This window comes from Haliotis rubra, unplaced genomic scaffold (assembly GCF_003918875.1).
Source record: "Haliotis rubra isolate DU_JTF1 unplaced genomic scaffold, ASM391887v1 Scf790, whole genome shotgun sequence".
NCBI classification, from domain to species: domain Eukaryota; kingdom Metazoa; phylum Mollusca; class Gastropoda; order Lepetellida; family Haliotidae; genus Haliotis; species Haliotis rubra.
This window is the reverse complement of record NW_025767513.1, coordinates 140,692-159,777: the sequence shown is the minus strand read 5'-3', so window position 1 is coordinate 159,777 and position 19,086 is coordinate 140,692. Positions and strand designations below refer to the sequence as shown.

At 39.3% G+C, this 19,086-nt stretch overlaps 1 protein-coding gene across 3 annotated transcripts; it reads right to left on the bottom strand.

Moving 5' to 3' along the window:
- Positions 1-2,702: 2,702 nt before the first annotated feature.
- LOC124261201 (otolith matrix protein OMM-64-like) lies at positions 2,703-15,200 on the bottom strand. Of its 3 annotated transcripts, XM_046695520.1 has the most exons (8): positions 15,075-15,200; positions 13,626-13,775; positions 9,077-9,193; positions 8,225-8,885; positions 5,572-5,757; positions 4,565-5,433; positions 3,959-4,346; positions 2,703-3,608 (listed from the first exon to the last, which is right to left on the bottom strand). In XM_046695520.1, the coding sequence occupies exons 1-8, from the start codon at positions 15,093-15,095 to the stop codon at positions 3,121-3,123; spliced, it is 2,880 nt and encodes a 959-aa protein (XP_046551476.1). In that variant the 5' UTR covers positions 15,096-15,200; the 3' UTR covers positions 2,703-3,120. The 3 variants fall into 3 exon arrangements, with proteins under 3 accessions (XP_046551476.1, XP_046551475.1, XP_046551478.1); XM_046695519.1 differs by having other exon boundaries at positions 4,565-5,757; XM_046695522.1 differs by having other exon boundaries at positions 5,090-5,757.
- Positions 15,201-19,086: the final 3,886 nt, after the last annotated feature.

Genomic DNA, 19,086 nt, shown 5'->3' with positions numbered 1-19,086 from the left:
CTTCAGAATATACATTAAGGTCACTTTTAGTCTAATGAAGAGTTGGGAATAAGACATTTTATAAACATAGTAAATATTCTTTTAACAAAAAGGTCGTACAAACCGAAAATATCTTAACGGCATATTGATTTACTCGTATTACTTAAAAAGTGGGAATATGAATTATTATACCAAATCTCCACTAATAATTACTGTTTCCGGATGTCAGCGACCAGTCTCCGAGACGGTATGTTTCAATCGTAGCGTCATCGTGACAAACCTTCACGTTTCTGTGATGCATTACATGATATGAGTGACAGTCAATTGCAAGTGCTACCATTCATGGGTGTTGTGAGACTTTAAATTTCACTATTAATAGCTTACATGAGGATTTTGTCTCGCTGGCCTTGACAAAATGTCTATTTTATCCCACTTATGTCCTGGCATAAAATGTCAAATGGTAGTAATGATATTTATGAAATACTAATGTTAATTACTTTTGAGAGTCAAGAATGAATATGTATGTCAAGTTTAGTCATGAAATGCTATTTTTGAAAAATTCTTCAAAGGCGTTATAGACACACTTTCCTGGTCTGTGACGTCACTTCTTCCTGACGACAAGTTTGACTGATGAGCGAGTTTGTCATGCGACTATGACAACCTTGTCACGCTTTCGTACATGTACGTGACTGGCCGCCATTAGAGGATAAAGTACGGACTCTACACTGAATGTCTGTATGTACATTGCCATCATCCTTATGTTTGGTGTCAGAGGACATTTATGTTTCTTTATTAATCCTGCATGAAACAGTTATCACCATTGTTTGCAGTCAGTTGCAGGTTTTAGAGATGATAATATCCGGTTTCCTAGTTGTTTTGTGAGATAATATCCGGTTTCCTAGTTGTTTTGTGAGATGATAATATCCGGTTTCCTAGTTGTTTTGTGAGATGATAATATCCGGTTTCCTAGTTGTTTTGTGAGATGATAATATCCGGTTTCCTAGTTGTTTTGTGAGATAATATCCGGTTTCCTAGTTGTTTTGTGAGATGATAATATCCGGTTTCCTAGTTGTTTTGTGAGATGATAATATCCGGTTTCCTGGTTAACCCATTGACATTTGAGAACGACAAAACTGCTCCCGTTACAACATGAAGAGAAAATTGAAACAAAAACGTCCTGGTCTACTTACATAAAGTAGCGCTCAGTAAAAGAAAAATCGGGTTCCGATAAGGGTAATTGTGCTAGTTTTGATGTATTTTGTTGATGTGTATTGCCTATACTACATAGCGTTTAACTTCCTTAAATAGACTGAACTGATGCAGTTATGGTTCTCAGTGGTAACAATGTCTGAACTGATGATCACATGGGACGGGTGTTACTCTTCCATAGCGAAGCTCCGGGTTCCATTCACAAAAGGGGATAATGTGTAACGCTAACTCTTGCAGTGCAATTGCAATCTTGTTAACATTATTGTGACCGTGACTCACTTTGTTGAAAAAAATGTGGTATTCATTTCCCATAATTCAGAGGTGGAACTTAATTGTCATAATTCCTTAATGCCTTAATGCCTGTATCTGGGCGTGGACCTATAATTTGATTATCGTGTGAAGTGTATATGTGTTGTTAATATATATCACGGAAATAAACGAAACTGATGAAGGTCAACAATGTTATTTCGACGATTTTGATTGACTTGACACATCCTCATAAATCTGCTCAAATACTGTTAACCCCGAGTCCCTAAATCACTCACTGAATATTGTTTAAACGCATTTACATTTTCAAAGGTTGAATAAGTGATAGATTCATGGGTATCCTCTAAAGTCAAAAGGAACGACTCCATGTAATGTACAATGGGCTAATTGTCTCTCTTTAATCATAGGTCTATTATGACAGGGAAAAACAATGTAATAGTAATTATGACTACTTGCAGAATGATCTATTGCCTCAGGCAGGCCTGTTGGAACGTTCTTTCGATGATCTGTCTACCACCTGGGGATAAGTCGTTATTTGGAATGGATTCGTTCTACATAAAAACGAAAGCTTGTAGTAAAGAGGATGTCACTTATGACAGAGAGTTATATCTATCACCATGTGCAAACCAGCTGACACGTTTAGTGTTTTTGATAATGAATTGAAGTCTTCTAACACGTTAATGATCGATCATGAGATGTGTGTTTTCCCCAAGAAGCTGTACAATGTACATGTATTGGTGTGTTACATCTCCAGTGTCCGGTGTATGCCAAAAGAGGTTACTGAGTGATCTCAGTGGTCTCAGTATGTGTCGCCTGTGTATGTTAAGATGGGTCCTGTCCTACATGACTTTCTATGTCGTTTGTTGTTGAAAGTATTCGTCACGATACCGGTTTTTGAGTGGTTGTTTGGGTGGCTTTTGGTTCAAGCGTTCCGTTTGCACGGCAAACATCCATTACTAGTACTGGCACAGTGTGTGAAACCTGTGCTTTCGCCGTATCATAAAAGCGAAAAACTAGTAATACCTAACTCCTGTTTGTTTTTGTTTCCATGGTTACCATAAATTTAGGTATTGCTTGCGTTGTGTGTTCGTAAAATCCCATCAAGCATAACTTTTGTCTTGTTATATGATAGATGTCAACAAAGAAATGTCCATTAATGACATACTGTACTGAACCGTTATGTCAAAACGACATAACCATAAATCAGTTATACATTATGCCTGAATCCAAATAAAGGAATATGATAGTATAAAGAATTATTTATTCACTTAACAATATTGTAATCCCACAAACTGTATTGTTATATGGATTATCACACGACGATTAGCACTAATGGAGATAATAGCATACAAGAACATTGCAACAACGTCATCTGGTATATACAAAGTCTAGAGCACCAAGTATACAAACAGAGCTTGATATATACATAGTGACGGACCAGCCGCCTTTGGTAGAAACACTCTGAAAGCACAATGGGTATGAATCCAACAGCTTGCTGACAAACATGGTTTGATTTTATTGCTCGTGAAAAGCCACTTAACATGTCGGAGACGGTTCTCAAGCGATGGATATGGACCAATGATATAATTCTGAAATAATGTCGTCATGTGAAAACACAGACTCACATCACACAATGCGTAGGAAATAAATTAATCTAGATTTGTTTTATTCATCCACAACGTCAAATCCATCTTCATCGGTATTCATTAACCCGTCCATTGAGTCCCCTCCGTTGTTTATCGTTCCTATCGTGGGGTCCATTTCCAACATGGCATCTACTGCAGTGTCTCTTACGTCAGCAGCTGCATCAACACTGTCACTGAAGGCATCGTCAATTGACACTCTCGCGTTATAAACAGCATCTGCAAAGTTATCAGCAATATCCATCGAGGAGTCATCCACGTTGCCGACTGCATCACTTCTTGCATCCATGACATCCCCAACAATATCTTGCATCGTATCAATCATACCATTTTGTTCATCTGTAACATCAACGACCGTGTCTTCCACTGAATCAGCCATAACATCGTCAGCTTCTTCAGATGAGTCCACAACATATGGCGGTGCATTATCGATGATGTCTCCAATTTTGTCAAGCGCAGCTTCTCTCATATTATCCAAGGGTGTGTCATCAATATCATCAGAGATGTCATCTTGATCATCAGATATGCCGTCGTCAGTAATTGTGTCGATTCTGTCTTCCAAAGCCTCTCTCATATTGTCCAAGGGTGTGTCATCATATCATCGTTAGAAAGGTCATCTTGATCATCAGGTGTGCGGTCGTCAGTGATTGTGTCGATTCTGTCTTCCAAAGCCTCTCTCATATTGTCCAAGGGTGTGTCATCATTATCATCGTTAACGTTAGAAAGATCATCTTGATCGTCAGGTGTGCGGTCGTCAGTGATTGTGTCGATTCTGTCTTCCAAAGCCTCTCTCATATTGTCCAAGGGTGTGTCATCATTATCATCATTAACGTTAGAAAGTCTTCCAAAGCCTCTCTCATCTTGATCATCAGGTGTGCGGTCGTCAGTGATTGTGTCGATTCTGTCTTCCAAAGCCTCTCTCATATTGTCCAAGGGTGTGTCATCATTATCATCGTTATCGTTAGAAAGATCATCTTGATCATCAGGTGTGCGGTCGTCAGTGATTGTGTCGATTCTGTCTTCCAAAGCCTCTCTCATATTGTCCAAGGGTGTGTCATCATTATCATCGTTAACGTTCGAAAGATCATCTTGATCATCAGGTGTGCGGTCGTCAGTAATTGTGTCGATTCTGTCTTCCAAAGCCTCTCTCATATTGTCCAAGGGTGTGTCATCATTATCGTTAGAAAGATCATCTTGATCATCAGGTGTGCGGTCGTCAGTGATTGTGTCGATTCTGTCTTCCAAAGCCTCTCTCATATTGTCCATCATCAGGGGTGTGTCATCATTATCGTTAGAAAGATCATCTTGATCATCAGGTGTGCGGTCGTCAGTGATTGTGTCGATTCTGTCTTCCAAAGCCTCTCTCATATTGTCCAAGGGTGTGTCATCATTATCGTTAGAAAGATCATCTTGATCATCAGGTGTGCGGTCGTCAGTGATTGTGTGTCGATTCTGTCTTCCAAAGCCTCTCTCATATTGTCCAAGGGTGTGTCATCGTCATCGTTAGAAAGATCATCTTGATCATCAGGTGTGCGGTCGTCAGTGATTGTGTCGATTCTGTCTTCCAAAGCCTCTCTCATATTGTCCAAGGGTGTGTCATCATTATCGTTAGAAAGATCATCTTGATCATCAGGTGTGCGGTCGTCAGTGATTGTGTCGATTCTGTCTTCCAAAGCCTCTCTCATATTGTCCAAGGGTGTGTCATCATCATCGTTAGAAAGATCATCTTGATCATCAGGTGTGCGGTCGTCAGTGATTGTGTCGATTCTGTCTTCCAAAGCCTCTCTCATATTGTCCAAGGGTGTGTCATCATTATCATTAGAAAGATCATCTTGATCATCAGGTGTGCGATCGTCAGTGATTGTGTCGATTCTGTCTTCCAAAGCCTCTCTCATATTGTCCAAGGGTGTGTCATCATTATCGTTAGAAAGATCATCTTGATCATCAGGTGTGCGGTCGTCAGTGATTGTGTCGATTCTGTCTTCCAAAGCCTCTCTCATATTGTCCAAGGGTGTGTCATCATCATCGTTAGAAAGATCATCTTGATCATCAGGTGTGTCAATTTGCCCTTCTACTGTATCATCATCATTATTATTATCATTATCATCACCAGTCACGTCATCGATCCTGTCTTCGAAAGCCTCCCTCATATTATCTAAAGGACTGTCATCGTTATCAACGTCATTTTGCTCTTCAAATGCACCATCATCACTATCATCATCATCATCAGTCACGTCATCGATCCTGTCTTCTAAAGCCTCCCTCATATTATCTAAAGTACTGTCATCATCATCATCATCATCACCAGTCAAATCCTTGCTTCCGTCTTCTAAAGCATCCCCCATATTCTCCAAAGGACTGTCATCACTGTCATCATTATCAATGCCATCTTGCTTTTCAAATCCATCATCGTCATCATCATCATCATCACCTATATCACCACCTGCCACGTCCTCGATTCTGTCTTCTAAACCATCCCTTATATTCTCCAAAGAACTGTCATCACTGTCATCATTATCAACTCCGTCATCTTGGCCTTCATATGTATCATCATTATCAGTCAATTCCTCGATTCTGTCTTCTAAAGCATCTCTTATATTCTCCAAAGAACTGTCGTCGTCGCTGTGATCATCATCCGATTCGTTGTCATCTAAGATATCTGGTTGAGTTAAAATGAATCATTACTACACAATGACATACATAAAATGTGTTTGCCATAAGCAATGAATGGATGGATGTATTATACGTGTAAAACATTGCTGTTAATGCGATAGTATGTACGAATGATTATTTTTAATCAATTAATCACTAGCTACAGAAACCTCGAACCGTATATTAAATCAAGTGATAACTAAAACGACCAACAATATACAATTAAATGTTTAATTCAAAATGTTATGATATCATGACATTGATACTAAGGTATACAACAAGGTTGCATGCCAAGTAACTAACACTTTGTTAGTATGCTAACCAGGAAGGAACCAACATGCTGACAATGATAAATAATATATTGTTGGCGTAAACATCGTGTTAATCTTCCGTGTTTGTACCATACATTGTATGTATACATATACTTACCATCAAACATGTACCAACATAATATACCATACGTTGTCTGTTCCCAATGACACGATGATTTTTCTGGATTAATGTATATATTTTATACTGGGTGTATTTTCTGATTGTCTTTTATTGATAATAAAAACTGAATTCGTCATTGAATATACATGTACTTTGAAAAGGATGCAATACTATAATGTAACAATAAAATTTCTTCATATATTTTTCATGGATTGAACGTAGCTTTTTATGTGCAGTACCGAAAAATACGCGTGTATATGTACAATTATCGCATCAGAATCAGGTATGTTTGCATGCGTCATTAAGCAGACCTTTGCTCTTTAATCAATAATAAAATAATCACACGGTGACTATGGAGATGGAGTTACATATCAAATCCAAAATCCATTTCGAAATCATCCATCAACATCATAGGCAACTGATTTGGAAATCCAGAACTCTGCGCTTGAGGTTGCGTTTGAGGTCCCATGCCTTGACCAATCCGAGGTGCCATATATGGACCCATTTGTTGTCCAGTGCCTTGACCTACATTAGGACCCATCTGATTTACCGGAAATGGACTCATGTACGGTCCCATACTTGGACCTGTTCGACGTCCCATATATTGTCTTACGGGCTGAGAACCCATACCCATTCTCCTGTTCATTTCCATAGCTGCTAACATTCCGCCCATGTTATCCATACCATCAATACCAATCATATCTCCCATATCCCCCATCGCATCACCCAGCCCTCCAAACATATCGCCCATAGTATCCCTAGCATCGCCCATCATATCACCTATACCACCCATCGCGTCACTCATTGTGTCGCCCATACCTCCATACATATCGCCCATAGTATCCCTAGCATCACCCAGCATATCCCCCATACCACCCATCGCATCACCCATCGTATCACCCATACCTCCATACATATCGCCCATACCATCCCTAGCATCACCCAGCATATCCCCCATACCACCCATCGCGTCACCCATCGTATCACCCATACCTCCATACATATCGCCCATACCATCCCTAGCATCACCCAGCATATCCCCCATACCACCCATCGCGTCACCCATCGTATCACCCATACCTCCATACATATCGCCCATACCATCCCTAGCATCACCCAGTATATCCCCCATACCACCCATCGCGTCACCCATCGTATCACCCATACCTCCATACATATCGCCCATACCATCCCTAGCATCACCCAGCATATCCCCCCCATACCACCTATCGCGTCACCCATTGTATCACCCATACCTCCATACATATCGCCCATACCATCCCTAGCGTCACCCAGCATATCCCCCATACCACCCATCGCGTCACCTATCGTATCACCCATACCTCCAACCATATCTCCCATAGTATCCCTAGCGTCACCCAGCATATCACCCACACCACCCATCGCATCACCCATACCTCCAACCATATCGCCCATACCATCCCTAGCGTCACCCAGCATATCCCCCATACCACCCATCGCGTCACTCATTCCTCCAAACATATCGCCCATAGTATCCCCAGCATCGCCTAGCATATCACCCATATCACCAGCACCACCCATCACATCACCCATATCACCCATTACATCACCCATCGCATCACCTATTCCACCATACATATCGCCCATATTATCACCAACGTCGCCAACCATATCATCCAAATCTCCAGCCGCTCCTCCAAACGTATCCCTAGTATCACCCACTGCATCCCCAACTTCTCCACCTATATCATCAACAGCATCTCCTGCATCACCTACCAAATCCCCAAAGGCATCTCCAGCATCTCCAACCAACTCTCCTCCCATAGCGGCAGCGGGCGCTGGGTTCATCAGCCCAGCTGCCACTGCCATTGCAAGGGTCATGTCCTCTACACCATCACCAAGAGTATCTAGACCATCAGCTACCTCATCCACCACATCGCCAATATCATCCCCAACATCAGAAACACCATCAGAAAACCCCTCACCAACTTCCAAAAACGCGCCTGCAGAAGCACCACCAAGCACACCGTCAACAGTATCTGGAATATCACCAACTGTACCTTCTAGGACATCCTCCAGATCAGCTTCTGCACCTTCCAGTGATGCTTCAAGTCTGTCTTCAAGGTCATCTCTTACATCATCAGCTTGGTCATCGATACCGTCCAACCTGTCCTCAAGCGCATCCGTCGCCTGGTCGACCAGATCTTCCCTTGCCTCAGCAATATCTTCTAAGGCATCATCTATATCTTCGGAAACATTGTCGTCATCTTCGCGACTGTCGTCATCATCAACGTCAGTCACATCGTCGGCATCATCTGTTACATCATTGACCTCATCTGCCACATCGTCGACATCATCTGCCACATCATCTGCCACATCGTCCACATCATCTGCCACATCGTCGACATCATCTGCCACATCGTCGACATCATCTGCTACATCGTTGACACCATCTGCCACATCGTCGACATCATCTAACATGTCATCAACTGTATCAGTCACATCACCCCGAATCTCTGCAACATCATCGCGAATGTCGTCAACAACATCATTCACATCGTTGTTAACATCATCCACAATGTCAGCAGCTGCATCGATGACGTTATTAGCTGCGTCAGAGGCAGTGTCAACAACGTCGGCTACGTTGTCTGCAATATCGTTCCTGACATCGTTGATATTTTCAACAACGTTCTCAACCACATCGGGAACATTGTCTGGCGTCTGTGATGAAAGAAAATATGCACATTTTACGCAACAAATAACCAGATTTGTTTGGAACGTTCAACTTCTATACTTCTATACTTATTCGCTGAATTGATCTTTCTGACACATTCATCACAAGAACAGTAAAGAAGAAAGTTCATATATGAAAATGATGTAGCATACGACATATATGTGGTATGCAGACTCACATCGTCAGGGATGCCAACAGCATTCCCCAGCATACCGAAGCCATTCTGGTTCTGTCCAAAGCTACCCTGTCGGTTCTGCCCATTGAACATTCCTGCCTGAGCGGGTCCGCCTGTGATCTATAACAGAAATGTGGCATTGAAGAGGGAAAAACAGAAACAAGTACAAGAAAAACTCAGAGAAATGGACGAATAAAGGAGGAGGAATATTTCTTATTGATGATCACTGATAAAAGCGCTTCATCAAAACAAGGTCGGGATAATAGTTTGTGTTTTGTTTTTTCATAAATGTCAGCTTGTCAGGATGTAGGATGAAAAACAGCCAACACTTCATAACGTGACATTATTATGGGCGGGTTTCTGTTGAAATATGTCTGAACATAAAACATGTTGTTTATCAGTGTGTTGCACGGATCTAGCGGTCAAAGTTCAAGATCGTGACAGGGGGAAATCCTTGCAACCTTTTATGGAATATTCTTGTACACCTGTATTCGTTTTAACGTTTATTCATTATCATAAAGCGCGACGTTACATATAACTAGATATAACTGCTGTCTTTATAGATCTTAAAATGAAATAATTAAGCAATATGTTTGAGTCAGCAATAATTATATCGAAATAACCACTTCTATATGAACAATGTGCACATATATATTTCTGTTTATGATAAGAAATAAGTATAACCAATACTTCTAAGTATAACCATTACTTATGAGTAATATCTTTTCTTCATTTCTAATCATATGAAGTTGTGTAAGCGCTGAATATAATAGAACTAGGGATATACATAGAAAGTGTTACAGTTAGTTTGTACAGTTGTCCTCTTGCTCTGGGTGGACCAGATTGACCTCTGTCTTCGGCAAATAATAAAAATACCCTTCAGGCGAGTAAGATAGGCGTTGACCAGCAACACCTGACGGACCGGAGTGACCTCTCTAAATGTTACGAGGTTGACATGCCTTGTCTTTCGGTAACCAGGTTATTGATGGTGTATGATACAACTGGTAACATAAGCCCCACCCAAGAGGCTTTGATGTACACAAATAGGACATGCAGACCTTAGACCAGAACATGATGACATAGTCCAATATCTGATCACAAGTACCTCCTTACTTCGGTACACGCACAGGCATATGAGTGAGTGAGTTTAGTTTTACGCCGCTTTTAGCAATATTCCACCAATATCACGGCTGGGGACACCAGAAATGGGCTTCACACATTGTACCCACGTGGGGAATCGAACCCGGGTCTTCGGCGTGACGAGCGCACGCTTTAACCACTAGGACACACACACACACACACACACACACACACACACACACACACACACACACACACACACACACACACACACACACACACACACACACACACACACACACACACACACACACACACACCAGGCATATGGATAGAGAAATCTGGGATAAAGATACTGTATAAAGATTGTGCGATAGGAGATGCTTTATGACATTAATATTACCTTGACGCCACGACTGATATTGATGTTGTTACGATCAGTTATGTATGGTTAGCTGTCAAGGCCTTTCATAGTATTACAATAGGATAGAAGTTCTGTTCAGATCAACAGATTAATGTCAAGATCCACAATATTATTGATTACACTTTATATCAATTTCAGTGTGACAGAAGACACGGAACTGTGTACTATGTGGTAATTTTGACGGGCGGTTATACAAACCACTGACCAGCTGAACTGCAGTCACAAGAATGATGGCAAATAAAGTGTGATGGCAAAAAATTAATGTACAGAAAATGTACAGATATGTTTTTACGCCTGAAAAAACATTCATGTCAACAGGATCTAAATCTGCTCGAAAAAAGCAACCCTGAAGATTTGCCTTTGCTGACGTAAATATTTTATGGGAAAGGATGTGATCTGATGCGGTCATAAACAAGTCACGATTTCCCTGTATGCGTTATAGCTGGTGATGCGTCATGTACTTGTTTACAGCCTATTAATGTCACATGAAGTAGTCCCATCCTCCATCACATTCCCTCCTCATTCAGTCATCTCTCGTGATTGTAAATGGTGGCTTTTAATGCTCTCAATTATCCATAACTTCCTTTTTTAATATTTGTGGGATGAATGTCCCATAACTAGTTTCCCTGAGTTTTATTGAAGAAACAGGACCACAAATTTGACGGCATTACCCTACACTGTGCGGGAAGATCAGGATTACACAGAAAAGATAACCACTCTACCGTACGTGTATCAGGTAAAATAGATCTTTTTAAGGACTGACAGAAACAGAATCAAGAACACAATTACAGAAAAGGTGACTATAGAAGATTTTGGCAGCGACTTAAATTTGAAGTATAACCGCAGGTATGAACTGTGGCCAGAATGTTGATAATAGATGGTTGGTGGCAACCTGATGTTGATCCAGTGGAGGGTAGTGACTGTTAGTAGTATAGTTAATTTCAGTTTTAATGTGTATTAAAAGATACAACGCCGTGATCGTATTCAGACCAGAGATTGTTCGTCATACATGTACATGAGTAATGTTAAAACTTAGGTGCTTCAAGAAGAGCCATCGCTCCCGACTTGCGGGTGAATGAGGGTCATGTGTTGTACATTACGTTATACATGTAAGTAACTGTAGCCACTTGTTCTACTACTTTTCATGTGTATTACATCATCGTCAACTACGTAGTGCTGGGAAGGGTCATAAATCGCTACGGCTAAAGTCCAAGTTCCCGACCCCCCTTTGTAGCACAGTCATATTCACATAAACATATACAATCCCTGGGTCTCTGCTTGATGTTTATGTGTTTATTAAAGCAGAGATTATAATCAGAAACATAAAAAGAATATTTTTCTTTGTGGAAAAACATAGCACTTAATATGGAAAAACATACCACTTATTCCCTTTGAATTCTGTACATCTTAGTCAAAACATATCACTTAATCTCCTTGATATCTGTACATCTCAATCTTTAATTCCATCTCATCGCCCTCCTGTACGTACTATATATTTTGCTGGTAAATCATATTCTGTCATGCACCTGATGAAGGGTCAGGACGTAACCAAAACACGTCGTGTATCGTAAATAATAAAGAAGTTGTAAATCCATACCATACGTTGTTATGAGGGGAGTGTGCCTAAGCTTCCCTCACTGAATGAGGGGTGGATGAGTTGCCATCCTCAATTACTGTAGGCGAAATGGGATGTAAGCGAAATGGGAACATCCCGTTCTGTCGTCTCTACACGCATTGTCAGTGAGTATACAAGGTAGGGAGTTTGTGTCGGCGGCACATTTTATAGCAAGCGCCGGTTTATGAAAGCATTTTTATTTTAAATATATTTTGTTTTTCGCTCTTAACTTAATACTTACGGAACCGGAGCACTGTGGCTGGTGTAAACGACACATCTATAATCTACTTTTAGGTTCTCTCACACAAACACATAGCTATGTAAACAAATATTGCTTCGGTCGTCGAGGTTTACATGTGACAATTATACACAGACAATTAAGACGCAAAATTGATTTAAGACGCTTAATTTGCCCTGGGGCTAACACGAGACAGTTACATGTATATGAAGGATGATGTACAGGCTGGTATTACGTTCGGACGTCGATGTTACAGCACAGGCGTACTCTCACACACTGTTGGACATGTCTATCTAATTGGATGACTTTTAATGAAACGGTCAGCAAGGGGATAACTTTGTCAAAGACAGATGGTTAAATGTAAATGTTAAATATATGGAGTTGGTACAGCATGTTTCCATTCACAAATGAGATATAATTTCGTCTGTTGTTATACACCCATGTACTGTACAAAGTCACCAACACCATCTCGGGTTAATTAATTCCTAGATAGATGTACGATTTAGACCTTGATGAACTATGGCTGTTACGTTTCGAGAGTAACATTATCCTTGCATAAGCGATAAAACTCTTCTCTTTCTGTCTTGTTCAGTGCTGCAGATTCAACTTTCCCATACATAACGGGTGTACGTCGTGTCACTGTAATACTTAATGTGTAATGCAAATGTGACTTCTGCACAATGAAGCATTGTTGTCTGTATTACGATATGTTACCAAGGCCACTTCTGGACGTAATACATCCATTGAAATATACATCTCTACATTAAAATCTCACATGAAATTGTTGTCTATGTCGTGTTCTATGCACACGGTTTAACTAAATATTTTAATATTAAGCAAAATTTATTTCATTTAAACATATTTTATTCACAAGAAATGTTACTGAGCACAATTTTCCACAACTGAGATAGCTATCTCCCCAGAAACATTAACATTAGCTTTAGCATATTAGAAATATAGTTTCTGATGGATATCTATTGCATGAAGTATGTTAAACAACCCGTTTCTCACTTATGATCACATTACTTGTTACTTAAATTGTCCTCATAGGTATTAGCGTATATATTCAGACTTGCTGTGCAGCATAAGATGAAGTATCGGTGTATTGAGAGAATGTTTAATGAGAATCCGCTAGTGCACACCATGGAGTGACTGTGTATTGTTATGCTATATATAATGCTACAAACACGCTTACCAAGTTGTTCTCATCACTTCCTTTGCCGAGGTTTCCCGAGACTCCCAGGCCAATAAGAACGCCGCCAATTCCAACAATACCCATAATTGTTCCGATGATGAGCCATTTTAGCAAGGACGTCGATTTGGCGGCGGGTTTCAAGGTAGCGGCCTGTAAAAGTGAAAGTATTATCAAAGTACAGAAAATTAACTGAATCAGATTTAGATCTACGGACGTATGTATAACCACTATAGAGATTTTCTATTCATACGTAAATCAGCTGATAAATCAATATCAGATAATATGAGGAAATGTCCAATTAAACGGATGGATATATATTAATCTGAAGTTGAAAGTAAAAAGCGGAAATATTACGTCTTCGGTAATCCCATTAATGAACACCCAGTTAAAGTTTTTTTATAATTCACCGTTTTCATTACTGATGATAATAACTTACTGAAATACATAATCCTTTCCACATCCATAAGAAATCTCTGCTAAAAGCAGAGTCGATTGTACATTTGTGACTATATCATGAGTATATATTTATTTCAGCAGTATTACAGCCATGCGATGTTGTAAACACATCGAGTCTGGACCAGATAATTCAGTAATTGTCACCATGCGATACGATGACAGAGCATGTGTCCATGAATCACTATAAAATAGTGATGATACCAGGTGGCACCCGTCATAAACATATGCTATAAGGATGGTATAAGTCAAAATCGGGAATTGCATCGGACACCATTTTGTCACTGATTCATCAAATTTGGAAATTCCCCCACATGTCTACTATAAAACGTCTTCAAAGCTTTACTGAGGCCTTGACTGATTTAACGTTGATCAAACAACTTCTGAGCATGAGATGGTATGACGCCCTTTGATAAAGGAGCACGCTCGATTGTACCTCAAAGTTTTGAAATGTGAACATCAAAGGCTTGAGCTGTTGGAATATTGCTTGACTAATATTGTTGACAATTGGAAAGTTGGATTCACCCCTTTTGTCATACAGCCTAGTGGAGAGGATTTTGTCACTGAATCTTTATGCATAGATCTAAATATGAAACAGTTGAGGCCGTCTCACTTGTCTTCTTAATTTCAAGTTCAGGTGGGTAAGTCAGTGGAAGGCAATTGGCTAAGTGATGGTCATTGAACGATATTAGATAATCGATGTACCAGAAGCTTAAGTTAAACTTCTTCGCCAAATTACTTTGTTTTGATTTTGCAGAAATTCTGATTTATATGTATACAGAAACAGATGCTGATCCGCAAGGAGGAGGAACACAATTGGTGCCCATGGGGATGCCTACGTCTTGGCAAAATGTTTTACTCTCAAATTTCACAAAGAAAGTCAAGCATTATACAAGCATTTTTTTAAAAATAAAAACGAATAGGTATGAATACGGTTGTCATTCATAGAAGTTGTATTAACATTATTATAGTATTAACCTTCTATAATGTACTTACTTCTAGATCGTAACCTCCCATTATGACAGTTTGAAATGAAAAAGAAATTCCTTGAAACACAAGGTAGATTCCAACAGGGGAGGATGCGACCAGCACACCCTTGACGAAATATTTACTTAACTCTTCCAAAAGGTTGCCTTAAATATATCCCGCGTGCCTTGGTCTTGCCCAATCAGTGCATCCGACGTCACGTCACAGACATTCCTGGAAGAGAGGCTGATCGTGAGGTTGTTGTGGGGCAAGACAAGAGACACATTGAGAGAAGCGTGGATCATTCATCTTCTGGACCTGCTTGACAGTTATGTCTGGTTCTTTACCCACTCAGCGCTGATGACTGTTGCTCCAGGGCAAACTGGGAGATGTCGTGAAACCTTTCACGGACTATGTATGTAGACAGGCATACCTAGGTCAGAGGTGTATGGGATAAGCATGTATCGGGCCATTTTTCTAAACATGTTCTTACCTGGTCAGGTTTTGGCAAGACCTCGTGATGTCATAAGACGTATTTAATGTGAAATGATACACGAGCATCCGTCATTGAATTCATTTGTGACCCTATAGAAGCTATTTATCGCACAAAACGTGCTACATAGGTGGGATAGATTATTATTAAATTTGTCGTTTAATTGTTTTATTTATTGTCATTGCCGTGTCATAAGGAAAACTGGAATTGGTAAGGTTATGAAGTGTACTTTCAAGTGATCCGTCTCTTGTTCAGTTTTCATCTTAGCACTAGACCCACAGTTGATTAAATCTTGAGTTCTTAAATGGGTTTTCAAGTTTCAGTTTCTCCAGGGAGATCCCTTATCACCATATTTATTCCTCTTTGTAGCTGAAAAAATGGGATGTGTAATAAGAAATAATGATTGTTATTGATGATAAAGAATACAAGTCAGGCCAATATGCTGATAATACCTATGTTTTTCTTAATGGTACAGATGAGAGACTTTATGCAGCTATTGAAACAATCAATACTTTTTATAAGATGTCGGGTCTGAAAATAAATATAGATAAGACGAAAGCAATCTGGATTGTCTCAAAGGCAGGCAATGAAGAAATATTATGTAAACATTTGAAAACTGAATCGTATAATGGAGAGTTTGAAGTGCTGGGAATCAAGTTTACCCCAAACTTTGCTGATCTATGCGTGATTAATACAAGAAAAGACTGGAAGAACTAAACACATTATTAGCAGTATGAAGAAAAAGATAATTAACATTAATAGGAAAAATTACTGTCATAAAAACAATAGCCATCTCAAAATTAGTACATAGTTTCAGTTCATTGCCCAATTATCCAGATGACTTTATTAAATCCGTTGAAAAGATATCTTCAAATTCATTTGGAATGATATAAATTATAAAATAAAAAGAATCACAATGAAAAGATCAAAGACTGAAGCGGGACTGGGTATGGTTGATATAAAAACATTTATTGAACCTCTAAAATTATCCAGTCTTAGACTCTACTGTAAAACATCATCTGACAATAATGCTTGTAATATACCTTATCATGATATCTTCAAATATGGAGCAAATATTGACAAAATATACAACATTGAAAACCCTTATTGGAAAGATGTTTTAAAAGCATGGAACAATTACAATGTTTAGCAAAAGGTTTAATGCTGAATCGTGACAGAATTTATCACATTCTTGCAGAACCATTATGGCTCAATCATAATGATATAAACCCTTGCCATGTTATTGTACACTAGGCGGATACGGGTTTATTGACAGTAAAGGATCTATGTGATGAACATGGATTTATGCCTTTTGATAAGTTAAAGATAAAATACAAAATAAGAGGGACACTATTTGACTATAACTATCTACTTCACATCTTACCTGGTATTTGGAAAGATGTTATTTAAAGGACAAGAATCATTCCTTCCTACTACAATTTATGCATCAGTGTTTACCAAAGAAATTTATTAAAGCCCTCAAATGGTTCAAGATTATTTATGACAAGCTGATTTCTAAAAATGATAAACTTGAGATTTGTACTAAATGGGAAATAATATTCAATGATTGTTAATTTGATTGACACAAACTTTTTAACTTCTGTAGACATGGATCGAAAGATGTTAAATTTCTTGATTTTCAATACAGATTTTTGCAAAGAGTTATTTATACTCAAAAAGAAGCATCGGAAATGAATCTGGTTGACAATGTTTTGTGTAGTTTTTGCAATGATGTTTCTGAGAGCAATTGTCATGTTTATTGGGAATGTTGTGAAAGAAGGAAATTCTGGAATGATCTAGAACTCTGGATTAATAACTATTTACCACGAAAAATACACATAACAAATATTTGATTTGGTTTGGTACATTGCATAATGATGCATTACCAGATCAAATCATTATCTCTGCCAAAAAACATATCAGTTTATATAATATTTAAAAAATCAATTCCAAAGTTCATACATTATAAAAACGTATTAAAAGAGATATTTTCTGTAGAAAAAAATTATTTCAAAGAGAAAGAATAAAATTGAAATAATCAATCTTAAATGGAATTCACTCATCCCAATATTCAGCAACTTATCATAATTACATCTTTACAACAATGTACACCTTTCCTAATGTGTTAAGCCCATTTCTGGTGTCCCCGCCGTGATATGAATTTGCTGTTAAACTTAACTCAGTCAGTCAGTCGTTGTTACTGTATACCTTGACTTTGTAATCATGGGAACAAATTAATTTTTTTTATAAAGTTTCAGTTTCTCTCTGGGATTTTCATAAATCTGTATACTGTTCTTTGTAATAAGTTAAATTTTGATGTTTTACGGTGTCTATAGTTTTTACTATTTTCATTTTTGTTTGTTTAATGTTTTGTTTATACATCGCTATTGCTGTTATAACGTTTCAATTCTTGACTGTTTGTGGTGTTTCGAGTCCCAAAGCAACCTTAACAACTTTCAGTACATGAAAAATAAACTCTCCCAAAAAAGAAACGCATCATGAAAATACCAATTTCATGTAGCAATGAATTAAAACGTGATTCATTTTACAAAAGGTTTTGCTCTGTTTATGAGTGCTATGGTGTTTATGTTTTGAAACATCACAACAAAACGCACCATCCGTAAAATACCCGTATTTAACAGCATGATTTTCAATTTCGGCGTGTAGTGTCACAGAATACACAATTCACATGCAATGCACGTGAATGTTGGGGATCAGATAGTCTCAATGATGGGTATAAAAGGTTGATCGCTGTCTGTCGATTATTCACTGTATTTGGAATATTGTTGACGAACGCAAAATGCCACGTCTAAGTGAAGCCAACCGTCATATCGCCATTGGTTTGCTTGAAGCTGGCCAGTCTCAACGTGCAGTTGCCCGACGCATGAATGTTCACCAAAGCACCATTTCACGGCTCTGGGAGAGATATCGCCGGCAGAATTCGGTAGCAGATGCCCCTCGTAGTGGGCGACCTCGAGCGACCACTGCGGCGCAGGATCGCTACATCAGGGTACATCACCTGCGTCATCGAACAGCTACGGCGACCAGTACCGCTCGACAAATACCCGGATTGAGGAGGCTTTCTGCACAGACCGTCAAGAACAGGTTGAGAGGCTGGTTTACGTGCCAGAAGACCTTATTTTGGCCCTGTGCTTCGACAACAACATCGTCGACATCGAGTTCAATGATGCACCAACGTTCAGGCCTGGAACCTACCGAATTGGCGTAAAATCTGGTTCAGTGATGAATCACGATTTCTATTGGAACGACGCGATGGAAGAATGCGGGTGTACAGACGTCGATGTCGTGAACGTTTCGCCGACGCTTGCGTTCCCCAGGTGGTCAGATTCGTCTCCATGTGACACTCAAACTGACTTTCCTCGAGTTGGTGCCAAAGACGGATAAGTCTGCATTCCCAGTGTGCAATTGCGCTATATTTCATTGACTCATAAAGCCTACAAGATGTTTCGAAATATACATAAAAATACAGTTGAAATGCCTATATGCGTTTCTTTTTGGGGAGAGTATATTTACATGAATTATTTCTTT

Excerpts from the sequence above, each read along its gene's own strand:
- LOC124261201 (XM_046695519.1), bottom strand. The coding sequence starts at position 15,095 with ATGGGAGGTTACGATCTAGAA. Across the intron at positions 13,776-15,074 it reads TGGGAGGTTACGATCTAGAA|GCCGCTACCTTGAAACCCGC; the intron begins GTAAGTACATTA and ends TCACTTTTACAG. Across the intron at positions 5,758-8,224 it reads TCTGGAGGATGTCCTAGAAG|ATATCTTAGATGACAACGAA; the intron begins GTACAGTTGGTG and ends TAACTCAACCAG.